Genomic DNA, 27,825 nt, shown 5'->3' with positions numbered 1-27,825 from the left:
AGTTGTTCGTGCCGTTCGAGCAAATTGGCTTGATTTTGTTCAAAAACACAAGAAGAAGGCAAAAGAGAACAAATGACCCCAAATTTTGCAAGAAATTTGTAAAATAGTACAAAAAATACCTAAAGATCAGTTAAAAAAAATAATAAAAAAGAGGGAAAAAAAAACATTAAAAAAGGAAAATAATTTTAAAATGTATATTTTGTGACATCCATTTAAAATTTAATTGTGATCATCTTAAATGTAAATGAATGAAAATTATAAAACATATGTAATAATTTTAGATGTGTAATTATGATAATTATATGTATAGTATTTCCCTAGCTTTTTATTCTTTTTTTCCGAGACATTTTCCCCTAGATTTAAAAATAATAATTTTCAAAATCTACAAATTTTGTACGATTTGTGGAACAATAATTACTAATTAAAGTTTTTCATTGCCTTTCCCTCGTGTTTTTGAAAGGAATCAACTCAACTTGCTCAGGGTTCAAATTTTAAATGCTTGTGAAATTTTGTTTTTTTTCTTTCATGAATCTAACTTCACAAATTATTTTTAACTAACTAATTTTTATTCCCTAAGTGTGGGATTTTTTTTGATTTTTAAATTTGATAATGTTCATTTTAAAATCAGTATATTTAAAATGTAAAATGATAGTAGTCTTTTAGGCCAAATCATGAAATGTATGTAATACTTTGCAAAGATAAATCATTTAGTTAATTTTAAACATTGCCTTTGGCAGTTCTTTTCAGTACGTTTTTAAAGAAATAGATTCAACTATATTGAATACATTAATTACTTGGACTGTGTGTGTTACAGAGTTTCAACATGGAAACTGTAAAAACAATATTTTTCATAATATGAAAATTTAAAAAAAGAAAGAAAAGTTTTTTAATATTCAAAAGTTGTCAAAAATGTTTTAAAATTGGTATCTTTAAAATCTTTCAGATTTTTAAAAAGATTTAACTCATTAAAATATATGTATGTTCCAGCTGTTGAACAAAGAAAAAAAACAAACAACAAAATGTTCAAGGTCTGCTAAATAAATAATAATAAAAATAATTAGTCAATCAACAATCAACAGTTTCTGCAAAAGTTCATGTGCTTAAATATTCAACAACAGTAAAATACGTTTTGAAATCAAAATAATTTTATGTGTAGGCTATATTTTGTTAAAATAATCTAGAAAAAATATGCTTTTTTCCCTTTTACTACAAACTTAAAAAAAAAATAGTTTATTGGATAGCCTGTATTATTTGCATGAAATATTTATGTTCAGGAGTTTTATGACAGTTAATGGGGAAAAAATATTTTCATAATATGAAATAATATAAAAATAAAACAAGCAAAATAATAAATAGATAAAAACAAAACAACAACAACAAATAAAGTACATTTGAAATATCTAAATCGAGAAATATAAAAATATAAAATATATGGTTTAAAGAATTAATACTTTTTGTACATTTTATTTAAATTTTGAGTGTTACATGTAGGCTATAATTACAAAACATAAAACAAAACAAATCACTGGTCACACGACATCCGCCATTGCTAATCAACTACATTTCCCATGATGCACTCTGCAGTTACACCCCGCGAAGTTGAACAAATCAAAAAACTTGCCAAAAAAAAAGCAACAGTTCGGGCAGCAGATAAAACAGCAGGTAAGATATAGACAATAACGAAACACGAAACAACGACGAACTCAACTATTTTGCGCTTTTTAGCGCTTTAATCTAACTTTGCGTTTGTTGGCGTTTAGCGCCGTAACGCGCGTCATGCTGTTATGTTGGATCCACGTGGTGTGTGTAATGTAATGTATGTGTGTGTGCGTGTGTGTGTGTGATAACACACTCTGCATCCACAGTCAGTCCGCAGGCTGAGAGCAGAGGAGACGCTTCTGTCCTGAACTGGGCTCCGGCTAATTCCTGCTTCACACAAACACTAACACGCAGGTGAGTGTTAAAACTGCTCAGTTTCACTGGCGGTTAATGTGCTAATGCTGCTGAAAGTGTTTCCATGCAAATGCAGAAAAATGCGTCTTTTATGTGCCTTTCTAGCTTGTAGAAGAACAGCTGGATTAAGTGATTTTTTTGATGTATTGGAAAGGATGTTTCAGACTGTAGACAGCACCATCCGTCCTGTTAAACTGCAGAAAAAGTACATTAACAGTATATTTATGCATGTGCAGCCATATTTATGATACTTTGAAATGGATGCATTAATTGAACGGACAACTTTTACACAAGTTAACTGCAGTAGAGCGATTTTAAGTGAAAACTGCATGTAGCACACTTTCCTAAAAGAGAGCATTTGAGGATTCCTGCATCTGATTTGTCACCTGACATGTGAGTCACATGAGCGGAGTGATTTCAATCAAAGCCAGTGATTTGACTAATTGTGCAACATGTGCACCCAATGTGTGCAACACTCACCCCTTTGTACTGTATCTGCTCCCAGACAGATTACAGACAATGTATCTGCACATGCGGGTCGCTTTGCTATAGGAAACCATGCAATTGCACAATCCTCAGGTCTCTGCAGATTGGGATGGGTTGACCTCTGACCTTGGTGTGTTTGAGTTGTTGGGGGTTGAAATATGGAGGATTAAAATAACAACATATGTATGAATAAAGGAATACAGACATTTAAAAAAAGATAAATATGTAAATGCAGATGTGAGGACTTTCTGTGTCAACATACAGATGCATAAAATAACATAGTTGCACAGAGATAATTATTTATGTATATCCTGTTTAATTATCAGTATTTATTTATTAATTATATGTATTTTGCAATTAAATTCTTTTAGTTAGGCATGTATTATAATATGTATATAGTACGTATTATATGTCTCTCTTTCCTGTATTTATTTATACTTTTGTTACATTAATTGTGTTAAGTGTTAATTTATATATTTATTTCTATATTTATTTTCTGTTTATTTATTAACCTTCATATTGTTTATCTTTTCTTTGTTTTTTCATTTTTTTAAAAAAAAATTTATTCATTCATTCATTTATATCCATACTTGTTATTTATTTACATATTTAGTCATACATTTGAAATTGATACTTAATTTGAAACGTAATTATATATATATATATATATAAATGGTTCTTTTCATATGTTTGCATGTATAATTTTGGACCCTTGTAATTTTAAAAATTTCGCTTTAATTACATTTTGGGCTCAAAATAAATGTAGGAATTTTTTTTTGGTTATTTTGGTTTTTAGTTTCAGAATTTCAGGAAAACAAACAAGCGCCAAATCAGTCATAGATAATTCAGGTTTTTTTGTTCAAATGATGAGATTTTATTGATCCAGATGTGTGTCATGAGGGACACTGGTGGAATGGATTAACCCTGTGCGACCTCTGAGATAAGGTCTTTGCATTGTAAAATCTGCGTAAAAACGGTTAATTATTAAAAAAACTGTTAATTATAACACTTTGGATGGCGGCAAAAATCATCAGTAAATAAGGATTTGAGTGGATCTATATATTTCTAAAGTCAGCTATTTTTTACACAAACAATAAAATAAAAACTGACTGAAACAGAACATTGGTTTGCCTCAATAACAAATGCATTCAGTAAATAAAACACCCAAAAAAGAGCAGTTTGCTGCATATCGACCTTATAACGGCTGTGTTTTTCCATGTAAATGAGCCGGAGTTGCTGGTGATTTGGCCTCGCCGGGTCCGTGCCATTAAATTGTTGACTTGTGTTTGTGTTTCTGGCTGACTGGATCCGTGTAAGTGTGGCATTACAAGATAATGTAAGACCCGGGGCCTCCGAAAAGGTCAGCGCTTCCTCACAGCTCAGGGAACTCCTCTCGTTATAGGTCAATGTTTGCATGCAATTAAACGGGCGCTTTACGAACGGTTAAAGGCAAATCAGAAGCTCGGGCTGCACTGCAGGAAAGCTGTGAATGGTTTTGGTTTAATTTCATATACTGGGATCTTTTTGTTTTGTCGCCGCTCAGGTGCAATGGCAGAGAGGGTGCTGGTGGTCGGCAGCGGCGGACGGGAGCACGCGCTGGCCTGGAAGCTGGCCCAGTCGCCGCAGATTCAGCAAGTCCTGGTGGCCCCCGGTAACGCAGGGACGGCCAACTGTGGGAAGATCAGCAACTCTGGTAAATACAGAAAATCATGTAAAATCTGGGCTATCCAGAAACAGTTCAAAAAAATATTTCTGTTTATAAAATAATAATAATAAACTTTATTTGTATAGCACCAGCCTGCATGGATGACACCCACCTGATAATACTAGAAAAATAAGAATAAAATAAGAATAAAAACAGAATGCAAAACATCAGATGGAAAATAAAGATAACATAAATAAAGATAAAGCCAAAAATAGAGTGTATAAAATTAAGGAAAATAAAATGTAAATGCTGAATCCATACTTGTTGTTTGTAATTCCCAGAGCTCAAATTCACTCGTTCAGATTTCTCATTTTGTCTCACCAACAGTCTGAAATGTGTGTTTAACCCTTTGAAACCTGGAGGGATATCGCTTTTTTTTCTCGGGTATTTTTGTGACAAATTTAAACTTTCTGAGCACATTGGTGCAAATTCTTTTAAAAATAGGGGAAAAATGCAATGAGCAAAACTTGGTAAGAAAGTTACTAAAATTAGTAGATTTCGGAGAAAATGTCCAGAGGAAAAACAGTGGAGAAAAAAACTTTTATTCAGTTACATTTTTATGGTACAACCGAGCTTTAAATAGTTTTTTTAAAACAGTTTTAAAAAATGAATTTGTCCTTGATACTGCAGCATCAGGAGGAATTAAAATTATGTAAAGCATTTTTTAATATTTTTTTTTATCAGGTCATTTCCTTTTTTAAAAAAACTTTTTTTCTATGATAATTTTAAGAGACTTGTTATTTCACTTTTTTTAGGTAATTATTTCTTTTGTTTTCGTCAGATGATTATTTCGTCTTTTGTTGCTAACATCCTTCCTCCCATTTTTTCAAAAAATCCAACACGTGCATCCATACTTGTTTATAAAAGGCTCAAATTCACTCGTTCAGATTTCTCATTTTGTTGCTCACATCCTTCCTCCCATGTTTTTTTAAAGAAAATTAACTCACCAACAGTCTTTTTTTTTAAATTCTTTTTTTTTAAAGTCTGGAATAATGCAATAAACTCGTTCATGTTTTTTGCTGAGCCTTTTAACAAAATAAGTGCTGAAGTAGAAGAGAAGCACGTTCACATAGAAAAGTCTAACATGTTGATCAATGCACTGATTAAACTGATGGCTTAATTAGCTTCAGAGGAAATATTTGAAATATTTTGCCAGGCAGCTGGAGAGTGGCTGACTCTTTGACTCTTTCCGTGCAGAGGTGCTGAAGTGAGTAACCACTCCATCTTGGCTCAGTTCTGTAAGGACCATCACGTGGGGCTGGTTGTGGTCGGACTTAATGAGGTGCCTCTGGCTGCAGGTAAGTGAGCTGAGCTATTTTCTGCTTTGAATTTGGACGACGTGAGGCTTTACTACGATGACTCCACGGTTTTTTGCAGATGCAGCAAAAAAAACATTTTATTTCAGTTGTGTTTAAGCGGCTAGAAACTCAACGGCAGACGCACTTACAGTTAAAGAGTTTTATTTTTTTAATGAGCCGTGCCTGAGGTGCCTCTGGCAGGTAAGATGAGCTAAGAGCTTTCAGTTTACTTTAGGTGTTCCTAGTTTCAGGTGCATTCATAGTTTATCTATAAAAAAAAAAAAAAAAGGAGAGAAATGAGGTCCCGCTCCGAAACACGCAGAACTGAAGCTTCCACTTTATCGTCTCCTGCAGGTATTGTGGACGACCTGGCGGCTGCAGGAGTGCCCTGTTTTGGTCCGTCTGCTAAAGCAGCTCAGTTGGAGGCCAGCAAAAGCTTTTCCAAGGCCTTTATGGAGCGACACGGCATCCCCACAGCACGTTACGGCTCCTTCACCGACCCCCAGGAGGCCTGCAAATACATCCGCACGTCAGTACACTAACAAACACGAAGTTTGAGTCTTCTGAAGGACGTATTTTTGTACAAGTCCTCCAAATATCGCCAGCCATTAAACACACAGAATTTGCACCGCAATAGAAAATGGTATCTCTGCTGAAGTTTCTCAGATGGCTTCATGAGTTAATGATCTAAGATTTGATGACTGCCTTTTGACACAAGAGCACCCTCAGAATAATAACTTTCACCGAAAAAAAAATCCTTTATACTCAGCGAAAGTCGTCCGCACACCGAGAAAAAAACAAAAAACAAAACATTTCATGCTCCGTAGCAGCGATACAGCATCTGTTCCAGCTGTGTTTTCTGTGAGAAGATGCTGATTGTTACTGCTGATTATGCGATTGTTTCGGGGTCTTCAGGGCCGACTTCCCGCGCTGGTGGTGAAGGCGAGCGGGCTGGCAGCAGGGAAGGGAGTCATTGTGGCGAGGGACCAGGACGAGGCCTGCCAGGCTGTGATGGACATCATGAAGGTACGAGACGTCTCTGTGTGGTTAGAGAAGAAAATGCAATATTTCGATCAAATTTTACTGTAAAGAAATGTCCGTCACACATGGAGATCTGACAGCTGAGCACAGATCACCATGGCAACATCTTATGAAGAAAAGTTGATGATGAAAGCATTGATGAGGGACTGAAGCTGTTAACGTCTTACTTGTTAAAAACAGACTGACGGAAAGGTGCACACACACTTTAAACTGATACTGATTTTTTTTTTTTTTTTTAGGTGTCTTAAATTCATTTTGTTGCTCCACAGAAGTACATTTCTCAGTTTCATGTCGGACTCCTGCTCGTCTCTCCAAACTGGGGGCGTGCCTGAGCTGTCCTTTTCAGGGTTTCCGGCAGGTGCTTACATGCTCATTAACGCTGTGCGTTGCAGGAGCGAGCCTTCGGGTCTGCAGGGGAGACTGTGGTGGTTGAGGAGCTCCTGGAGGGAGAGGAAGTGTCCGTGAGTTGAACCTCATTCAGTGAAATCTATAACTGCAACTCCTCAGCATGGTCGCAAAAGGATTGTTTTTCCCCTCAGATGAAAAAATGTGACGTTTTGTGGATGTTGTGCCCTGCAGGTATGAATGAGCGCTGAGCTGACAGGATTTTTATCTCTGGCTTCGTTTTTTAGTGTGTCTGTGCTTCACTGACGGCTCCTCGGTGGCTCCGATGCCTCCAGCGCAGGATCACAAACGGCTGGAAGACGGCGACTTGGGGCCGAACACCGGCGGCATGGGCGCCTACTGCCCCACCCCTCAGGTACGCGCTGCCTCTTCCTCTCTGCCTGTTTCTCCTCCAGCGTTTGTCTTCTGAGGCCGCCTTTGATCCTTTTAAAACCCGGAGCGACATCACTTTTCTTGTGCCGCTTTCACGTATTTAATCTTTTGAACCTCGAGCAAAGTGGTGCGAATTCTTTCAAAAACATGAAGGAAAAAAAGGCAATGAGCAGCTTGGTAAGACACGTTCCACAAATCACAAGAAAATAGTTAATTTAGAAAAAAAATATATTTATAATTATCATAATAAACTTATTTAAAATGAGTTTACAGAATTATTATAATTAAAAAAAAATAAAAATAAACTTGATAATTGTTTGCTCTTTAACCAGATCATTCCCTTGTTTGATTTGTTTTACTTTTTTTATTTATTTAAATTTTTATTTAATAAATTATTATTTTATTGTACTTGTATTTTTTTATTAATTTCCTGCAAAGGAAAGCCAGTGCTCGTTGCCTTCTTCCCGTGTTTTTGAAAGAAATCAAGCCACTTTGTTGATGCTTTAAAGGGTTAATGCAGCTTTGTGTGGATGATGCAGGTGAGTCAGGAGCTGCTGCAGCAGATCAGAGAGACGGTGCTTCAGAAGACTGTGGACGGGATGAGGGAGGACGGAGCTCCGTATGTGGGCAAGTGCTGATTTTCTGTCTGTCAGGGTTCACACGGATCCTTAAAAAGTCTTAAAAGGCATTTAATTCATTAATTTAAAGATAAGGCCATAATTGCTATTAAATTGACTTAAATAAATCTCTTAAAAGTCTTAAAAATGCCCAGACACGGGAAGTAGGATTTTTTTTTTGTGATGTTGTATTATGAAATTTCAAAATAATTGGTAATATATATTTTTTTGTTAAATAAGACCATTCCTGAACCCGTCATGATGTGAATCCACAAGGTGAAATCTCGCGTGCAGTTTGAGAAACAAAATTGTCCAGAAAACTGGCCAGAAATGGTAATAAATAGATACCTTTATTATGAAATATTTCTGTTCATCGTCTTCCACGTGTTCTGCTCTTAGAAAGGAGGTTTTTCCAACATTTGACATGATAACTTTTTTCTGGGCTAAAAAAAGTCATTTTTATGTTATAATAAACATCATTGTTCCTTAATTTTGTTTATTAGAAAATCGTCTAAAACGTAGTTTCAGGTGGCATCAAAAAGTCTGGAAAAGTCTTGAATCTTCCTTCGCCCCTCAGCTGCAGGACGCCTGGTCTTCACTGTGTCTGGTTTTTTTCGCTGCATGGTGAGTTTCCAGGTCCGGATTAATGAAACGTACCCTGCGTCATGTGTTTTCCAGGCGTGCTGTACGCAGGGCTGATGTTGACCAAACAGGGACCCAAAGTCCTCGAGTTCAACTGCCGCTTCGGAGACCCCGAGTGTCAGGTGTGTTTCCGCGGCTGCGCTCATCCATCGCTGCTTCTTCTCTGAAAATAAACATGGAATTCGTGCTGCTGCTCTCTCAGGTGCTGCTGCCTCTCCTGAAGAGCGACCTGTACGAGGTCATCTTGAACACGCTGAACGGTAAACTGGTCTCCAGCGCCCCCGTGTGGCACCAGGACAGCTCTGCAGTCACCGTGGTCATGGCCAGCGCTGGTTACCCCGGCTCCTACAAGAAAGGAGTGGAGATCACAGGTATGCATGACGCTGCAGCGCAGCAGCAGAGGCAACATTTACATAACTGAGCATAATGATGCGGCCAAAGATATTTGTCAAATAAACAGTTTTTCATCTATTTGCTTTCCGTAATGGCATATTTATTTTTGCTTTTTCTTATTTTTTTATAGTTCATGCAGATTTTCTTTATATTTTGCTTCATGCAGATGCACTGAACTCAGCAGGAGTGCAGCACATGGTGAAAGGTTAAAGTAGCACTCTGGTTATTTAATTTTGGATACAAAGGTTTGGTTGAATTTATTTATTTTTATTTTAGATCAGTCTTAATTTGATGCAACGACATTAGCAGGAATGCAGCACAGAGAGCAGCGGCCTGTTGTGCAGCAAGAACACCCCAAATATTAGATATATTAAATAATAATGTTGAGTCAAGTGTGTAAACTATATTAAAATCTATTTACCGGGGCGCCACTAGTTTAAATAATTGCATTAGCCTTTTGCAAAAATTTGTCATTAAATCAATAACCGTTAATCCAAACTTCACTTAACTCGATGCATTTTCTTTAATGCTGTCCCAAAAAGCTTCCTGCAGCTGACCAATAGGAAGGTTGCCAGAGAAGAGCGGGGCTGTAGAGGTTTAGAAATGAATGAGCGTCTGTCCTTTTGTCATAAACTCAGCTCTCATGTTTTAACCCTTTGAAACTTGGATCCATTGCGTTCAGAAACTTTTACAGGTGTTCAAACCTTTTAAACGTGAGCAAATTGGTTTGCTTTCAAAAACACGGGGAAAAAAAATCATTAACTTGGCATGAAATGTCTTAGAAATTGCTTTAAATATTTGTGAAAGACGAGAAAATGAGCTGTAAAAAAGTTGTAAAAAGAGATAGAGGTCATTAGTAAATTATCAAATAAGGGGGAAAAAATCAATAAAATGTAATAATTACATTACAAAAAAAAAAGCATTTCTTATAATTTTTTATTTCATTTTTTCCCCAGTTTTTTCAGGTCATGTCCTGTTTGTGTTTATTTTAGGTGATTTTCGACTCATTCATTTCTTCTTCAGTTACTTGCGGCCGTTTTAAATGTTTTTTGTGACAAATCAAGCCAATTCGCTCAGGCTTCAAAAAGTTAAAGATACATTCTAGCTCAGGAATCACCATTTTCGGCTTTATTTATCTGGTATTTTGAAGCTCTGTGTAACACCAGACCTGCGTCCCCCCTCAGGTTTGTCCCAGGTTCAGGAGTCGGGGCTGCAGGTTTTCCACGCTGGCACGGCCCTGAAGGAAGGAGGCGTGGTCTCCAGCGGCGGGCGGGAGTCCTGACAGTCACTGCAGTCAGGCCGTCTCTGGAGGCGGCCCTGCAGGCAGCCAATCAGGGCGTGGCGGCCGTCGGCTTCCCGGGTGCCGTTTACCGCCGTGACATCGGCCACAGAGCCATCGCCCACCTGAAGCAACACAGGTGTGTGTGAACACAGTGCAGCCGACACACAGCATTCCCTGACTGTTTGGTTTATTTCTGCTCTGTACGTCATGAATAATAAACGTCTTTTGGATATACCCGTGTTTTAGTGTTTCCTTAACCCTCTGAAACCTGAGAAAAATGTCTTGATTTCTTCCCAAAACATTGGAAAGAAGGCGATGTGCAGTTAAAACGAGAAATAAATAAAGCAGAAAATTACCTTAAATTAGCTACAAAAAAAAGGAACCAAAAATCATGAAATGACCGGAAAAAATGTCAATAATAAATGTTTTTTTTTTTTTATTTTAAATATATAATAATAATAATTATAAATCAGTTTGTCTTGATGTTTTCCTCTAATTCTTAATAATTTTTGAAACACGGTGCAATAAAACTGATGCGAGGTCAGTCCAGGTTTCAAAGGGTTTCAGCCCACAACCAGAAATCCTGATTGATTTGAGCGTTTTTAAGAGCGTGAGTGCTGTTTCACTGTGTCTCTGACAGAGGTCTGACCTATAAGGACAGCGGAGTGGACATCGCTGCTGGTAACAAGCTGGTGGACATGATCAAGCCTCTGGCCAAGGCGACGTCCCGCGCTGGTAACGTTATCCAAAAACTGAGCAAGAAAAACATCTAAATTAAAATGAAACACTTTTATCCTGATAGCTTGTTTCGTTATTTTAAGCAGCTGAGAGAAACTGTTTTCTGTTTTTAAACAAAACTGTATTTTAAGTCATTTTGACAAGAAACAGTGAATGAAACTGTCACTGGGATTTGTCCTCCAGGGTGTAATGCAGAGCTGGGAGGCTTCGCTGGGCTGTTTGACCTGAAGGCGGCCGGTTTTGTCGACCCGATCCTTGTCTCTGGGACAGACGGAGTGGGGACCAAACTCAAGGTGGGACTCGGATTCATTTCTCCCCTTCTGGAGGAGAATCTAAACGATTTGTCAGCTGATGTCCCGCAGTCTTCATGTCCACTGTTTGCCACGAATCATGCTTTTAGTGCAACTTGTTAGTGTGCAAGTATACAGAAGTTGTAATTTCTAAGTCTGAAAATGAAAATCAAGTGAAACGACTTAAACTTTGACACACCAGATTCCACATCAGATGAAAAATAACCGGTCAAAAGTGCATCAAAATTTGGCTCAGAAATAATGGAGCAGCAGGGGAGATATGTACGGAAGCCCTGAGGGGCTTTTTTTTCACTTTCCAAGTTGAAAAAAAAAATTGCAAGACAAAAGAATTTTTTTGCAGAGACGTTGTGGCTTCAGCTCCCAGTTTGGATTGATGTCACATTTCAAGTCAAACCCTAAAAAATGCTCCCAGATCAGCATACTGAACATGAACTGATGTTATGCATTTTACATTGATTGAAAACACTCTCTGTCAGATCGCTCAGGCGTGCGGACAGCACGGCGGCCTGGGTCAGGACCTGGTGGCCATGTGTGTGAACGACGTTTTGGCTCAAGGCGCCGAGCCGCTCTTCTTCCTCGACTACTTCTCCTGCGGCAGCCTGGACGTGGACGTCGCCGCCTCGGTGGTCGGTGGCATCGCTAAGGCCTGCGAGATGGCCGGCTGCGCTCTGCTGGGTGAGAGAGGACACGTCCCGTCGAAGCATGACGACGTGGACGATTCGTTTTTTGTCTCTATCATGTGGAGGTAGAGCTGAGTGTTTGTGGACTTTTTGTGTCCAGGTGGTGAGACGGCAGAAATGCCGGGCGTCTACGCTCCTGGAGAGTACGACCTGGCCGGGTTCTGTGTCGGAGCAGTGGAGCGCGGGGCCCTCCTGCCCAGGCTCGGGGACATCGCCGAGGGGGACCTGCTGATCGGACTGGCGTCCTCTGGGGTCCACAGCAACGGCTTCAGCCTGGTCCGCAAAGTCCTGGAGAGGGCCAACCTCAGCTACAGCTGTCCGGCTCCTTTTGGCAGGTCGGGACAGACTGTCGGTAAGTCGCCTTCAGGTCCCGCCGGCGGCTCACAGATCTGTTTGTGCTCAGTTTTAGGACCACATTTCCAAACGATCAAAGTGATCCGTTTGCCTTGAAATCTGATGGCAAGTAAATAATTTTCAACATGAAAAATGAAAAATGTCTCGAGTTCCAACTGCAAACATGAAGATTTCTGTGCAGACTTGGTGGATTATTTACTATTTTTTAAATTTTAAAAACCAAACAATCAGTGGAGAAAATGGTCAGCGGATTCATCAATAATGAGAATAAATGTTAGTTGTGGCCCTAAAATATTTCAGCATAACCTGATGCCCGTCGTTTCACTGTAACGCTGATTCCAGGCGAGGTTTTGCTGACACCTACAAAGATCTACAGTCGTCTGCTGCTGCCGATCCTCCGCAGCGGCGCCGTCAAAGCCTACGCTCACATCACGGGGGGCGGGCTGCTGGAGAACATCCCTCGGGTGCTGCCCCCGGAGCTGGCGGTCGATTTGGGTGAGATGAAAACAGTGTAGTTTTCTGTATAAACATGATCCTTCTTTTCATGTTGATATTCTCGTTAATATTCACGTTTGGTGTTTGTACAGACGCCTCTCGCTGGAGCATCCCGCCGGTGTTCTCGTGGCTGCACGAGGCGGGCGGTCTGAGCGAGGAGGAGATGGCCCGCACCTTTAACTGTGGCCTGGGGGCGGTGCTGGTGGTCGCCCCCGTGGACGCCCAGAGGGTCCTCCGCCAGCTTCAAGCACACGAAGAAGCCTGGATCGTGGGTTCACTTGCCCACAAGCAGCCGGGTGAGACACTGAGACAGTGAGACAGAGCAGCGGGGACACTTGGGGACACTTTTGCAAAAAGACAGGAGGCCAGACACAGCAGCCCCATTTATGTTGCTACCATTTTAGGTCTCTCGGATTTTAGGACGTTTCTCAGATTCTCAAATATTTCTAGGATTTTAACACATTTCTTGGATTTTAGCTCATTTCACGGGTTTTAGGACATTTTTAGGATATTAGGACATTAAGGGCTTAGCGAGGACCTCTTTTGATTAAAAAAAAGCTGCATTTTGCACTTTATGTATATTTACAGCATTAAAACAATTCCCAGCGTGAATCACTTTATTTTATTGCAAATTAAAAAATGGTTGGGGGGCCAGATTTGGCCCGCAGGCCGTAAGTTTGGTATCACTGCAGTACCGAAAGGCAATAAACAGAGAATAAAATGACTATAATCGGTCTTTTGTATTTGTGTTTTCAGGGGCTGAACCTGTGGTGGTTCGCAACCTGAAACACAGCCTGCTGAACGCGGGACCCGCTGCCGTCGGAGAGCTGGGCGTCGAGCAGAACGGTGGTTGCCGTGGCGACAGCAGCACGCCACGCAAGAGGACAAAAGTGGGCGTTCTTATCTCTGGCACAGGTGCGTGTTGGGTTTTTTAGCCTTGCATTGCTCATAGATCTGCACATACAAACAACTGAATGACTGACTTTATTTTGAATCAAAAATCAACACGACATATTAAAAAATAAAATTAAGTGTCTGAAAAGGAGTAGGTACAAGTAAAACTTTTTTCTTTCGACTCGCGTGTTATTATTCCATCAAATTCCCAAATTTACGAGTATACAACAAAACTGTCCCCTGTTTTAACACCCAATTAAATACATTTGACGCTGGACACTACATTTCCTTCCTGAGATATGAAAAATGTAGAATTATGTTGCTTTTCTAACTGCACTCTGAAATAGCCCACAAAAGGTCCCAAAAGCACTAAAAAAATATGCAACTCAGCAGTATACCACTTGCTTACTTTTTACTTTTTATTTTAGAGGAAAACATTGTACTATTTGCCACTATAGCTTTAGATTTTACTCACAATCACACACTCTCATGTCCGTAAAGTAAATCGATAATTTCCTCTTAAAACTGTTAATGTTTGTCTCAGGTACCAACCTGCAGGCGCTGATCGAGCAGGCCAAACGTGCATCCAGCTGTGCAGAGATCGTGGTGGTTGTCTCCAACAGGCCCGGAGTTCAGGGCCTGAAGAGAGCGTCGCTGGCTGGCATCCAGACCCGGGTAAAAAAATATCAATAATGATGAGTTTATTAGTGCAGCACATCTCAAAACGACGTGCAGAGTGATCACATGAAGCAATATGAGCTTTTTTTCCTGGTTTTAAATGTAAACGTTTTTGCTTTTTGGTTTACACATGTTGTAAGAGCGTGCAGTTGTCGAGATATATGACATCCTCTGCATCTTTAACCCTTTTAAACCTGCAGCGACGTTTCTTGTGCTGCTTTCAGATGCATTTCTCAAGTATTTCAACATTTGAAACCTGAACAAAATGTTGAGATTTCTAAAAAAAAAAAAAAACATTGAAGAAAAGGCAATGAGCAACCTGGTAAGAAACGTTCCCACAGATATGGAAAAAAGAAATTAAAGGAAAAAGTGTTTCATAATTATCCTCATGACACTATTTAAATAATGTTACAGAATTATTAGAATTTTTAAAGCATTTTTTCCATGTCATTTTCAAAACTTTTTCCGTTAATCGTTGCCTTTTTCCCGTTTTTTATTAAAGAAATCTGTCCAATTTGCAAATGATTGAAAGGCTTAAAGCTCAAAACGGGTCTAATTTTACACGTGTTGATAGTTCGTAAAAACCTGCGTGGATGAGACAGCTCGTATGATTTGACTGGAACCAAAAAATCCACACCGCAAGCTTTTTATTTATATAAGTAAATAAACGTTAAAAACCAAAAGGACTCGACTTAGGAATTGGAGAAAAATACTTAACTCTAAAAACCAAATCTGTTGAAACCATTGTGTTTGTGTGTTTGATCCCAACGTAGGTGGTGGACCACAAACTGTACGGGAGCCGAGCGGAGTTTGATGGCACCATTGATCGCGTGCTGGAGGAATTCGGGGTGGAGCTGGTGTGTCTGGCTGGATTCATGAGGATCCTCACGGGGACTTTTGTCAAGAAATGGAACGGTGTGACGTACATTTCTCACATTTGCACAATAATGACGACGAGTTGGGTCACATGAAGGTCTTTTACACTCTGTGTTTGTCTGACAGGAAAACTGCTGAACATCCATCCATCCCTGCTGCCCTCATTTAAGGGCGTGAACGCCCAGAAGCAGGCTCTGCAGGCGGGGGTGCGGGTCAGTGGCTGCACGGTCCACTTTGTAGCAGTAAGTATGACGTCAAACCAAGATGAAAATACCCGAAATGTCCTTTTTTTATTGATCCCGTCACACGTGTTGTTTTGTTCATGCGTTTAGGAAGAGGTGGATGCAGGAGCCATCATCGTGCAGGAGGCGGTGCCCGTGCTGGGCAGCGACACGGAGGAGAGTCTGTCCGACAGAATCAGGGAGGCCGAGCACCGAGCCTTCCCCGCCGCTCTGGAGCTGGTGGCCAGCGGCGCGGTCAGGCTCGGAGAGGACGGACGCATCGTGTGGAGGTCCAATTCACAAAATTAAACACACGTCAACTCAGATTTACATTCCAGACGGCCATTAAAGGAACATTTCAAACACAAAATGATCATTCGCACATCAGTTACTCACAGTCACGTCGAATTTGTGAAGAATCTTTGTTTTTCTTGCGTGCCTCCGTGGTGAACGAGGAGTCCAAAAACGAAGGAATTTCTTGATGTATTAAAGTTATAGGGGTCCACTTTAAATTAAAGTTTTATGTTATAATATCACATACATATTAACCCTTTGAAACCTGAGCAAATTGGCTTGATTTCTTTAAAAAACATGGGAAGAAGGCAATGAGCAGCGAAAGAAGAAATTACCCAAATATTTGTGAGACGTTGGTAAAAAGTACAAGAAATTATCTTAAAACTGGTTATAAACACATAAGAAGAAAATAGCAAAAAGAAAAAGTGCTTAGAAAAAAAAATATAATAATAATTTTGAATGTTTTTTCCTAGAATTTTTTCCCCTAGCTCTTTTAAAATAATTTTCTAAATCTACAAATTTCTGACCATTTCTTATCAAGTTGCTTATTGCTTTTTTTGTCTGAAAGCAGCACAGGAAAAGTGATGTTGCTTCAGGGTTCAAAGGGTTAATTAACTATTTTCTCAGTTTGAATTCTTCATTCACTGCACCGGGGTATGTGAAAACAACAAAATTTCTTCAAGAATTCAACTTAACGCAGTGTGCAGTTGATACACAAATGGTCTTTTGGGAAGTGAAATATTCCTTTAAATGTGATTCACTAACTCAACTAAAAAAGGCATCAGCTGAGGTCAGATGTGAACTTTTTACTGTTCTGATACCTTAAACTTTACTGTTTCAGATTGTCGTGCACGCTTGAGTTTGGTAAAGCTTGCAAACAGTTTTAGAACGAAAGGTAGCATTTCAACTTCTTATGTAAAGAAGCATGATACTTGAAACAACATTACATTCCAATCTTACTTTTTTGAGAAATTGCACTGGAATTAACCTCAAATTAAAACAAAAAAAGTCATGGTAGTGCGAAATGTAAGGCTCATGTTGTTGTTGTAAAGAGCTTTCACACCAGTTGTCTGATGAATCTTTTGCAGGTCTTGGAAAACCTGGAAATTCATGGAATTCCATATTTTTTGGGTTTTTTTTGGAAAATAATCACAGAATCTAAAAAAAACTCTTGAAAACTTTAGAGAAATCTTGGAATTTTGTCATGTGTTATCAAATTTTAAATTACAACCATTTAAATTTACCCTCCTTTAAGCGCAGTGTTGCCACGGTCATGGAAAACCTGGAAAAGCCATGGAATTTCACATAAACATTTATACAGGCCTGGGAAATTCATGGAATTGGTACAGTCGGGGTTCCCACGGTCATGGAAAACCCGTAAAAGTCACTGAATTATGTAACCTAATTTTAATTTAATTTTAAAAAATAGAAAATTTAGAAAAGTCATGAAATTTTGTCATCATCAACTAATCATTATAGTCAAGGTTCCCACCAACACAGAGCGGTTTCATAAGCTAATTCCCCAGGCCTGGAAAAATCATAGAATCAGAAAAATTCGTTTTAGAAAAGTCATGGATTTTTATTGTGATGAAATGAACCGTTACAGTAATCTTTTGTGGTGAAGTAATTTCACATAACTTTATTTTCTCTGTTGCTGTAGATGTGACTTTTTTTTAACACACAAACATTTTTATTATTATTTTTTTCTGTCTCCAAACAAAATAATCATCAGGAAAACCAAACATGGACCTTTACTACTCCTTATCCGACAACAATATAATTAACATTTGTAGTAAACAGTTCTGTTGGTGTTATATACATTGTAATATGCCCTGAAAAACTGATTACGGGGCCTTGAAAAGTCATGGAAAAGGAGGAGATTGTGTCCATGAAAATGTTTGGGAACCCAGGTTGCAGTTCCACGTCTGTTAGCTCCTACAGAAACGCAGGACGGACAGCCTTTCGTTTCCAGCTCTCGTCGACAAAAACGTCTCTCCCCTCAATCCACATTTGGCCAGCAAACGGATGATCTCCTCTGGTGAGAGGAAAACTGTTATCCTGAATGTTTCCAGCACTGAAAATCATTTTTTGGAGACACACTAACCTGGGTCGTTCTCGGCGATGGTAACGAGGTAGAAAACCCCTTTACTGGAGAGCAGCTGTGGCACCGCGGGCAGAAATCTGTCGGTCACCTCTCGACCTCGCTTCCCGCCGGCCCAGGCCGCCTCTATACCTGTGCTGCCCACCTGGAAGAAAAACTCATCAATCAAATGTTCTCATCTGTGAGGTGAAGAAAAGCTGCTGCACAGAGCTGAACCACCTCCTCTGAAGGTGTGACCACGTATGGAGGGTTGAAGACGAGGACATCCACTTTCCCACCGAGACGGGGCAGAAGACTCTCCACCTAAAAAAAAAGGGAATAAGACTTAAGAAGTTAAATCACTGCACTTCCAACATGTCAATACTTAAGGTGTGAATGTCTCACCAGGGACGTGATGACGGGCTGCAGTGAAACACTGTTACAGGACGCCGTCTTTGCGGTGCATTGAGCTGCTGCAGGATTCACGTCGGTGCAACTGAAAATACATATTCAAGATTGTCCTTTCCTCCCGTGCATGTGCGACAAGTAAGCCTGTTTCATAGCTGGACGTGAGACAATGAGACAGTTGACTCACAGGTAAAGAGCTGAAGGTCCAACCACTGATGCCAGAAAAGCTGAGACCACTCCTGAGCCGCTGCCCACCTCCAGACACACAGACGGGCTGCAAACAGCAGAGAAATGCCCACAGTTTCAACATTTAGGGTAAGAAGAAGGAGCATTGTATGTGATGCTTTATTAACGTCTGTATTTGTTTGTAACCACATTTACAGTTCCATTATCTTGCATTTCAAAACAGTTTTGAAGTCCATATTGGCAGGGTAAAGCAATTATTGTCTTAATTAGCAATCAAATGAAAAACTCTAAAAAAAAAGTTCTAAAATCCTCGAAACATCCTTAAGTCCTGGAAATGTCCTAAAATCCTAGAAATGTCTTTAAATCCAAGAAATTTACCAAAATCCAAACATCCTAAAATCTTGGAAGTGTGCTAAAATTATTCAAATGTCCTAAAATCAAAGAAACTTAATAATATTCAAGCAATGTCCTAAAACTTGGGAAACATCTTAAAATTCTAGAAATGTTGCAAAATCAGAGAAATGTCCTAAAATCATAGAAACATCCTTAAGTCCTGGAAATGTCCTAAAATCCTTGAAACGTCTTTAAATCCAAGAAATTTATTAAAATCCTCCAAACGTCCTAAAATCTTGGAAGTGTCCTAAAATTACTGAATGTCCTAAAATCTGAGACATGTCCTCAAATTGAAAAAAAACATCCTAAAATTCTAGAAATGTTGCAAAACCAGAGAAATGTCCTAAAACCCTACAAACATGAATGTGTCTGCTTTAATTGGCCCCTGGCCCTCCGTTATTTTGCTAAAGTGGCCCCCAAGCAAAGCAAGTTGAGCGCTCCTGCCCTCTCCTCTCATAAATAACGAACAGTCCCTAATGCAAACCTGTCAGTCGTTAATTGATCGGTGAAACGTCGATCACTGAACCGCTGTGATGCGTTCAGGACCACCAGGTGATGTTACCTGACCTCATCAGCTGCAGCCGGTCAGCGTCTTTCTCCAGAGCGTCTATCAGGAGAAAAGAGTCCTCCGCCGGCTCGTAGACATCTCGGAAGTCCCCTCGTCCAGCGTGGGAGTAAACTGGTGTGGGATAACTGGGAGACATGTCCTCTCCACGGCTAACAGCCTGCACGTGCTCCTATACCGTCACCATTCAGCTGGTGAGTGTCGTTGGTAAACTTTGACGCAGTGTTGTTGTCTAACGCTTGAGTCTGGTCACTAATTAACGCGACAAGTCTTCATTAAAGCGCTAAATTAAAGGTTTGTCGCGAGCCAGAGCGCGTTAGCGACATGGCTAAGCTAGCACGTTCATAGCACTTCCTTGTGTACAAAGTACGTCACGATGACGTCGACACACGAGAGCAAAGATGCTTGAAAAGTGAAATTTAAATTTTCTGAATCAAATATGTTTGGTTACGTGTTGAAAGGCAGGGATTAAATTTAAATTAGATTTTGCTCAGTTTTGTGATAAATGTCAGCATGTTTTTTTTGTGATCCATTTTCTGTTGAGACTGCAGTCATTAAATGTCTGGAGAAACATCTTATGATATTACTGTGGTGAGCTATTTAAATTGTTCTTGTTTGATTTGTTTTTGCAAACAACTGAAAGTTTGTCAATTTTGCCAGTTAACCTGATTTGCAATGGATGTTGAATAATTTTGAGTGCAACTGTATATAATTATGATGACTAGAATTATAGTTTTCTGGAAAAAAAATCCTAAATTTAATACTTTCTTGCACTTTGCAGGACATTTCTTTTCAAGTTGTTCGTTGTCTTTTTAACCATGGTTTTTGTAAGAAATCAAACCTGTTTACATATGATGGTTAAAAGGTTTAAATACTTGTAAAAAAAAAAAAGGCATTTAAACCTAAAAACATACGGGCTATTTCTGGATGTCGAGCAGACAGCAGCGGAGCCACAGGAGAGATCAGCCCGTCATCATGCATGCACAGAGAGGCCTGAAGAGGTGGACATTATCCAGACTAAAAAAAACTGCAATGAAAAAACATTAGATGTTGCACAAACCGCAGAGACATCCCTCAAAAGAGAGGCTTTTAGAGGAAGGATTGAGGCCAAAGCACATGTTTCATGTACAGCAGAGTCAAAGGAGAACATGTAGTTACTGTTAAGAGTTTTATTTCAAGCTTCAGTCAGCAGTTAGGGATCATGTGCTGCTAAAAAGTGGAATAAAAGCTCAGAAAATGTGTTTTTTGTCACGTGACAGGAAGCTGGAGGCCTACGGTGACCTATCAGGTCAAACACACCTCGTCCCATATTCCCTTACACACCACCTGCATTATTTAACACTTCACCAGTTTGAAAGTACACTCCTGAATTAGCTCCCTCACTGAGAGCAGCACATGGACCCAGCAGTCCGAGAGGAATATTTTTTACCTGTTTGATACTCATGCATCAATCGACATGTTCGCCGCAGCCACGAAGAACTTTGTGAAGCAGGTCGGGGACACGGGGAGGCTGATCCCCGTCCCGAGTCTGAGCGAGGCCGACCGCTACCAGCCCCTCAGCCTGGTCACCAGGAAGAGGAAGAGGCATTTCTGGAAGAAGAACAAGTACGCCTCGACCCCCTTCTCACTCAAAGACATCCTGGTGGGCGAGAAAGAGATCACAGCAGGTACACTGAAGAAACAGACTTCATATTTATGAGTATTTGTGGTAAAGTGTCGAGTTTGAGTCTTTTAAAATCATTTTTTTCTTAAATTCTTCCCATTATGTGGCTTTGAGGTTGGAAAAAATAAATCCTCTAATTCCACATTAGTCAGTGGTCTATAATCTGTATTGCAATGTTTTAATCTTTTGCAACCAAAATAAAAACTATATTCTAGATGTAATATTCATCATGCATTTTCAAAATGTTTCACCAAAAACTAAATCTGACATTTTTGGCATCTTTCTTACAATTTAAATCAAGTTATATAAGTTTAAGCGATGTTTAGCAGCTCCAAGCAGTTATTTTACACAATTATTATAATTTTTAAGAAGTTTAATATATAAAACAAAAGATTATTCAATAAAAAAAATGTAATTTCCTTTTTGTTGTTGTTTATTCTTCCTTTTTGTTTGTTTGGTTGTTTTTTATGCTAATTTTCTTGTACTTTTTACTTATTTCTCGCCAATTTTTGCATCATTTCTTATTTCATTGCTCATTGCCTTTTTCCAATGTTTTTGACAAAATTCAAACAAAATTGCGCAGGTTTCAAAGGGTTAAGTAGCAATAGTACCAATTGCAGAAATATTACCCCTAATATTGTATTATTATCAATTAATTATTATTACTGATGCATTTATGTTTTAGCAGCAACATATTTCCTTAAGTTTAATGTATTATTTTGTAAAGTGGCCTAGCTGTCAAATTAATTGTAGTGAGGTAAAATTATAAAGAAGCTGAAAAGTAAAATATTTGCTATTTTCCTGAGCATAACTTGATCACAACTTCTTTGTTTTATGAAACAGGCGTGTCTTCTTATCAGCTCCTCAACTACGAGGACAAATCCGACGTCGCCCTCAACGGCCGATTAGGAAACCACCTCATCAACGACGTGGGCTTCAACATCAGCGGCTCGGACTCTGTGGCCGTCAAAGCCTCCTTCGGCATCGTGACCAAACACGAGCTGGAGGTTCCCACGTTACTGCGAGAGCTCAACTCCAGGTGACACGACAACATCGTCATCGCAGAATCACTCAGGACTGATTAGATGAAGGATCATCTCTAATCATTTATTCATAACCAAGTGGAATTATCTATGTTTTCATTAATTATTGATCTTTTGGACGGACAGACGCAGGTAGAAGTATCATAGCTGCCATCCTAATTTAATATTTCAGATATCATTGATCCTAACAAAGGCTATAAGTTGATACTTGACCTCTGACCTCTTTGTGACAGCAGAAATGTGAGAGCGTTTCCCTGTAAGGATGAATAAATGATTATGTTATTCTATACCGGCACACATATAGAACAGGGACGACATACAAGAGGACAATAAGACAGTCTTGTTTGACCTCAGTGAGTGTCAGAATTAAGGGTTAATTGTGTTGGAAACACTGGTTTAAGCGACAAGAATAGACGACCAAATTTCCATTTTTCAGAAAAGTGGACCTGGATCACTGTTTGGTTCGTCAGTCGAAGGAGAGCGGGCAAACCGTTCTCTGCGTGGTCGTAGAGAGCATCCGCACCACACGTCAGTGCTCTCTGACCGTCCACGCCGGGATGAGAGGGACCACCATGAGGGTAAACACACAGAAACTCACTGTTAACCCCTTTAAACCTGAGCAAATAGGCTTGATTTCTTTCAACAACTTAATAAGACTTACCCCAAAAATTTGCAAAAAGAAAAGTAAAATTTGCAAGAAAATGACCAGAAAATTAACAATAAAATAAAATTCAAAAAATTAAAAAAAAAAAATGACCCCTTTAAAAACTTTCAAAAAATAAATTAAATATACAACAATATAATTCTGCACATTTTTCCCTTTAAAAATTTTAATAATTTTCTCTATTTCTCTATTTAGAAACTAAATTCCAGGTAATTTTCTTTTCTTTTGCTCATGTTTTCAAAAGAAATCAAACCAATCTGCTTTGGTTTTTAAGGTTTAAATGCTTATGAAACGCATCTGAACGCAGCACAAGAAAGCTGATGTCAGTCCAGGTTTCAAAGAGTTAAAGGGACCCCAAAAGCAAATATGTTTCGTCTTACCTGCAGTACTGTTTATCAGTCCAGATTGTTTTCATGTGAATTGCCGAGTGTTGGAGATATCGGCTGTAGAGATGTCTACGTTCTCTCCGAAATAATGGAACTTGATGGCGCTGAAGGTGCCAAGAAATCATGATCCAGTAACTCAAGGTGATCCGAAGACCTCGTTGTGAGCAATATCATGTAGGAACTATTTTCTCTCTACCAAACTTCGCTCATAAAACAGAAGTGACTCTTTCACATCCAGGCCGGTTAGCTCAGCTGGTTAGAGCGTGGTGCTAATAACACCAAGGTCATGGGTTCAATCCCCATACTGGCCAATGTTTGGCATTACCAGAACCAGTAGGAGGTTTTAACTACAGATAGTTTATAGATCAAAACATTACATGTGAATGCAATCGCCAAATAATTAGATTATCAGCATCTATTAATTAAAACACTCCTGTTGTGTGCTGCAGTTTCAGATCGACGACGGCAGGAATCCTAAAGGTCGTGACAAGGCCATCGTCATCCCGGCTCACACCACCATCGCCTTCAGCATCTGCGAGCTGTTTGTCCGACTGGATGGCCGACTTGGTAGGAACATGAAGTACATGCATGCCTGAATTTAAACAATTCCTCTGTTAAGCATATAAATGAAGCTCACAGAGCTGAAATTACAAACTGCACCTTTGAATTAAATCATTCTGCAATTTCGTCCACGACTAACACGATGTAGATGAAAGTCAGCAGTGCCCTTAAAGGATTAGTAGTGTGTTTTGGGGGGTTTTGGGAGTTGTGCTGTCATTATGTTTCATGTTCGCGGAGCTATGGCACCTGAATTTACGTTTATACAAGTTTATAATGGAAAAATGGAATCATAAACAGTCCATTTTGTGTGACCATGTGGCCTAATGGATAAGGCGTCTGACTTCGGATCAGAAGATTGAGGGTTCAAGTCCCTTCATGGTTGAAATTTGCAATCAGAGTTGACTAAATGTGGCATGTTGACTGCCATATTTGACAAGTGTGAATATGTGGGCAATGATCCCACAAATTCTCACATGTGATGCAATGATAAAGTCTCTCAACAGAAGCAAAGACAGTGCTTTGTAACACCTGATGAAATATAGTTTTTGTTGTTTCTGATTCATTCTGGAACAAATTTTCCCAAAAAAACAAAGCACTGCAAGACAGGCGGGTTAGCTCAGCTGTTTAGAGCGTGGTGCTAATAACGCTAAAGTCATGGGTTCAACCCCCATACTGGCTGGTGATATTGCTTCAACAAGCAATATCCTTTATAGACAAAAGAAGTCCTCTACAATATCAGCTGTTTCTCCTCCAGCATTGTTATATCTGACTCAACGGCAAAAACTAATCCACATTTATTTTCTCCTGTACCAGATTAAAGAACTATGGACCCTCACGTGACACAAAGATAGAAGATGAAAGTGTCACATTCAAGGCCAGTTAGCTCTGCTGGTTAGAGCGTGGTGCTAATAACACCAAGGTCATGGGTTCAATCCCCAGACTGGCCAATGACATTTAACAGATGTATGTATCTGGCTAGTTTTGTTTAGTCTCTACCGGGTTGATTTTAGAAAGATTTGTCCCCCCAAAAGAGTAGCTTTGTATGACCATGTGGCCTAATGGATAAGGCGTCTGACTTCGGATCAGAAGATTGGGGGTTCGAGTCCCTTCGTGGTTGGAAGCTGCACTTATCTGAAGAGTTAGTGGGAAAAAGAAACATGTGTGCTGTAAAAACAGTTAGACCATGTTCTGGTTACAACATGTGTTCTGCTGGAGCCTCATGTTGACTTGATTCAATGTGACATGTAGGTTTTGACTTAATGAAGAAATAAAATGTGTGTAGCTCAATAAGAGGGAGGAGACCTTCCAGCAGGCAGGTCAGGTTCAAAAGTCAGTTATTACAGTCGGATCAACCATGATGGGACTTTCCATTAAACTGGGACGGACTAAACAAACTACATCAGGCAGTTAAGTCAAAAGTGACCACCTCTCGCTAGTTTACATTTTGGCCAGTATGGGGATTGAACCCATGACCTTGGCGTTATTAGCACCACGCTCTGACCAGCTGAGCTAACCGGCCTGCTGAACATTGTGTTTTGTTTTTTATTTCGACCATCATTCCCTAAATTCGGATGCAGCTTTCATTAGGCCACGTGGACTCATGAAGCCAGATTTGTTTTTGTACGAACAGAGTAAAAGTGGTTGTAAAAAAACAAAACTAAATGCTTTTTGGTCATTGTGTCAGGTCAGATCATCTCCCTATGTCAGGCTTTGCAGACCTAGTTGATATTTTTCAACACCTGTACAAGGTCAGAGGAAGGTTTCAACCATGAAGGGACTTGAACCCTCAATCTTCTGATCCGAAGTCAGACGCCTTGTCCATTAGGCCACATGGTCTTGCAATTAAGTGTTATTTTTCAAGCTCCAATTTGTTCCAGAATGAATAATTAAGAAATTTGGATACATTTTTGCCATTGACTTAGTTATAAAAATGCTAGAAGGAAAACAGCTAATGTAGAGGACTTTGTTTTTCTATAAAAGAGCAACAGACATATTCATTTGTTAAAGCAATGTCATTGGCCAGTACGGGGATTGAACCCATGACCTTGGCGTTATTAGCACCATGCTCTAACCAGCTGAGCTAACTGGCCCACTTTTTCATATTTTCTTTTACATTTTTTTTTGGATTTAATATTTGTATATGACATAATCTCTGATGTGACTTTTTCTTCCTCTATATCAGACCTTTGTGTCACGCCAGAGTGTCACGTTGTTTCAGGAGAAAAGAAATTTGGATTAGATTTTGCCATTTACTCAGGTATAACAACCCTGGAAGGGAAACAGCGGATATTGTAGAGGACTTCTTTTGTCATATCAACAAGCTGCAGTTGCATTTATTTGTTAAAACAATGTCACTGGCCAGTATGGGGGTTGAACCCATGACCTTGGCGTTATTAGCACCACGCTCTAACCAGCTGAGCTAACCGGCCTGCTGAGTGTTTAATTTTGTTTTGTTTTTTCCAAAACTTGTTCCAGAGTCTTCAGGACTTTTGCAAAATTTGTTCCAGCATTAATCAGGGAAAGGACATCCCAAATTATAGTTTATATGGTGTCTATTTTGGTGGCAGACATCCGTTTATTTTGACCATCATTCCCTAAATTAGGATGCAGCTTTCATTAGGCCACGTGGACTCATGAAGCCAGATTTTTTTTATTAACAAATTTTGTTCCAGAGTTAAAGTGGTTGAAAAAAAACCAAAACTTTCTGCTTTTTTGTCATTGGGTCAATCAGACTACCTCATTATGTCATGCTGTGCAGACCTGGTAGGTACTCCCCAACACCTGTACAAGGTCAGAGGAAAGTTTCAACCATGAAGGGACTCGAACCCTCAATCTTCTGATCCGAAGTCAGACGCCTTGTCCATTAGGCCACATGGTCTTGCATGAAGTCATTCAAGCTCAAATTTGTTCCAGAATGAAAAATCAAGAAATTTGGATAAGTTTTTGCCATTGACTCAGTTATAAAAACAATGTTACTGGCCAGTATGGGGATCGAACCCATGACCTTGGCGTTATTAGCACCACGCTCTAACCAGCTGAGCTAACCGGCCTGTTTCTTAGGCTAATTTTTACAAAATCTTTTCCGTAATTAATCAGGGCCCAAACAAAAAATGGTGGAACCATCTTAGACGTTTAAACATTTCTTTTCTGATCTGATGTCAAACGTTTTGTCCATTAGGACACATGGTTTAACAGCAAAGACACCTTTGCAAATACATATGACAGATAACTAATTTGTCTAGCAAACAGTTCCACACATACTCATCTATTCAATATGAGGCAGTGGCCAGTATGGGGATCGAACCCATGACCTTGGCGTTATTAGCACCACGCTCTAACCAGCTGAGCTAACTGGCCTGTTTGTTTGCAGTTTGTTTTACATTTTTTTTCCCCAGATTTAATCTTTGTATATGACATAATCTCTGATGTGACGTTTTCTTCCTCTGTGTCAGATCTTTGTGTTGCCCCGGAGTCTCAAGGTGGGTTTGAGCGGGAGCAGATCAGGGAGCAGCTCGGCGGTTTCATCGGCCACTTCTCGATGGGTCGTCTGCGCCGCTTCCTGTCTGGAATAATCTACGGGAACCCCTTCAGGGCAGGTACAGTCAAAACCTCTACACCACAAAAACACCATTACTTTCCCTTTACGTTTGTCTTTTTTTCTTTATCCAGATAACCAAACATTCGAGGAGCTCACCCACTCCGACACATACATGGACGACATGGTCACCGACTATTACGAGAAAGCCGCCAGCATGACGGACGTTTCCACCGCCTACCTGAGAGAGAGCTCCCACACACGGGTCAACCTGCTCAAGCACAACATCCCCAAAGGGCCGTGTGCGCTCTGCGGCATGGGCAACCAGCGGCGGGAGACCGTTTACGGCTGTCTGGAGTGCACGAGCGGCGGGCAGAAATATGTGCGGCTGCACGTGGTGCCGTGTTTTGACCTGTGGCACAAAACTCTCAGGTGAAAAAGAACGTTTTTTCTCTGGTGGTGCAAGAAGAGTGTAACTGTTTACCGAGCTGTTTTTGAGATGCTTGATTCTGTAATGTTTCAAATAAAAGGCATGAAAAATGGACTTGGACTGGACAAAATGTAAACACTCACCTGGCGGTATAAAATGTACTGTATTGTTTTCAG

General features: G+C 39.8%; 3 protein-coding genes and 11 non-coding genes across 14 annotated transcripts; 6 read left to right on the top strand and 8 right to left on the bottom strand.

Moving 5' to 3' along the window:
* The first annotated feature begins 1,598 nt into the window (after positions 1 to 1,598).
* On the top strand, positions 1,599 to 16,008 carry gart (phosphoribosylglycinamide formyltransferase). Its single transcript, XM_042513060.1, is given in 24 exon segments — positions 1,599 to 1,662; positions 1,866 to 1,953; positions 3,983 to 4,132; positions 5,344 to 5,442; positions 5,797 to 5,975; positions 6,358 to 6,468; positions 6,876 to 6,944; positions 7,118 to 7,243; positions 7,800 to 7,887; positions 8,556 to 8,641; positions 8,722 to 8,890; positions 10,097 to 10,185; positions 10,188 to 10,330; positions 10,835 to 10,929; positions 11,116 to 11,225; positions 11,720 to 11,918; positions 12,024 to 12,275; positions 12,620 to 12,772; positions 12,865 to 13,068; positions 13,529 to 13,687; positions 14,211 to 14,341; positions 15,118 to 15,259; positions 15,347 to 15,462; positions 15,553 to 16,008. Coding segments are annotated over 22 exon segments (3,063 nt in total). The 5' UTR covers positions 1,599 to 1,662; positions 1,866 to 1,953; positions 3,983 to 3,987; the 3' UTR covers positions 15,751 to 16,008.
* A 292-nt stretch (positions 16,009 to 16,300) lies between these two features.
* On the bottom strand, positions 16,301 to 19,712 carry n6amt1 (N-6 adenine-specific DNA methyltransferase 1). The gene is made up of 6 exons (XM_042513109.1): positions 19,370 to 19,712; positions 18,411 to 18,497; positions 18,221 to 18,311; positions 18,056 to 18,139; positions 17,840 to 17,981; positions 16,301 to 17,770 (listed from the first exon to the last, which is right to left on the bottom strand). The coding sequence occupies exons 1-6, from the start codon at positions 19,504 to 19,506 to the stop codon at positions 17,664 to 17,666; spliced, it is 648 nt and encodes a 215-aa protein (XP_042369043.1). The 5' UTR covers positions 19,507 to 19,712; the 3' UTR covers positions 16,301 to 17,663.
* Positions 19,481 to 27,655, top strand: LOC121962805 (pejvakin-like). Its single transcript, XM_042513108.1, has 7 exons — positions 19,481 to 19,561; positions 20,627 to 21,034; positions 21,874 to 22,069; positions 22,510 to 22,651; positions 23,573 to 23,690; positions 27,137 to 27,280; positions 27,354 to 27,655. Exons 2-7 carry the CDS (start codon positions 20,824 to 20,826, stop codon positions 27,653 to 27,655), a joined length of 1,113 nt encoding a protein of 370 aa, XP_042369042.1. The 5' UTR covers positions 19,481 to 19,561; positions 20,627 to 20,823.
* trnai-aau lies at positions 23,361 to 23,434 on the top strand. The gene has a single exon. It is a non-coding gene; the product is annotated as a tRNA-Ile (tRNA).
* On the top strand, positions 23,994 to 24,066 carry trnar-ucg. The gene has a single exon. It is a non-coding gene; the product is annotated as a tRNA-Arg (tRNA).
* Positions 24,558 to 24,631, top strand: trnai-aau. Its single transcript has one exon. It is a non-coding gene; the product is annotated as a tRNA-Ile (tRNA).
* Positions 24,729 to 24,801, top strand: trnar-ucg. Its single transcript has one exon. It is a non-coding gene; the product is annotated as a tRNA-Arg (tRNA).
* On the bottom strand, positions 25,130 to 25,203 carry trnai-aau. The gene has a single exon. It is a non-coding gene; the product is annotated as a tRNA-Ile (tRNA).
* On the bottom strand, positions 25,448 to 25,520 carry trnar-ucg. The gene has a single exon. It is a non-coding gene; the product is annotated as a tRNA-Arg (tRNA).
* On the bottom strand, positions 25,701 to 25,774 carry trnai-aau. The gene has a single exon. It is a non-coding gene; the product is annotated as a tRNA-Ile (tRNA).
* trnai-aau lies at positions 26,040 to 26,113 on the bottom strand. Its single transcript has one exon. It is a non-coding gene; the product is annotated as a tRNA-Ile (tRNA).
* Positions 26,490 to 26,562, bottom strand: trnar-ucg. Its single transcript has one exon. It is a non-coding gene; the product is annotated as a tRNA-Arg (tRNA).
* Positions 26,661 to 26,734, bottom strand: trnai-aau. Its single transcript has one exon. It is a non-coding gene; the product is annotated as a tRNA-Ile (tRNA).
* trnai-aau lies at positions 26,968 to 27,041 on the bottom strand. Its single transcript has one exon. It is a non-coding gene; the product is annotated as a tRNA-Ile (tRNA).
* Positions 27,656 to 27,825: the final 170 nt, after the last annotated feature.

Source organism: Plectropomus leopardus, chromosome 24 (assembly GCF_008729295.1).
Source record: "Plectropomus leopardus isolate mb chromosome 24, YSFRI_Pleo_2.0, whole genome shotgun sequence".
Taxonomy (NCBI): Eukaryota; Metazoa; Chordata; class Actinopteri; order Perciformes; family Serranidae; genus Plectropomus; species Plectropomus leopardus.
The sequence above is the reverse complement of the archived record's forward strand: the minus strand, read 5'-3'. Positions and strand labels throughout refer to the sequence as shown.

Coding starts and splice junctions, on each gene's coding strand:
- n6amt1 (XM_042513109.1), bottom strand. CDS start 19,506: ATGTCTCCCAGTTATCCCACACCAGTTTACTCCCACGCTGGACGAGGG. Junction 18,140..18,220: donor AGCCCGTCATCACGTCCCTG/GTGAGACATTCA, acceptor CTTTTTTTTTAG/GTGGAGAGTCTTCTGCCCCG. Junction 17,982..18,055: donor TGGTCACACCTTCAGAGGAG/GTGGTTCAGCTC, acceptor TTTTTCTTCCAG/GTGGGCAGCACAGGTATAGA.
- LOC121962805 (XM_042513108.1), top strand. CDS start 20,824: ATGTTCGCCGCAGCCACGAAGAACTTTGTGAAGCAGGTCGGGGACACG. Junction 22,070..22,509: donor CTGCGAGAGCTCAACTCCAG/GTGACACGACAA, acceptor TCCATTTTTCAG/AAAAGTGGACCTGGATCACT. Junction 22,652..23,572: donor TGAGAGGGACCACCATGAGG/GTAAACACACAG, acceptor TGTGTGCTGCAG/TTTCAGATCGACGACGGCAG.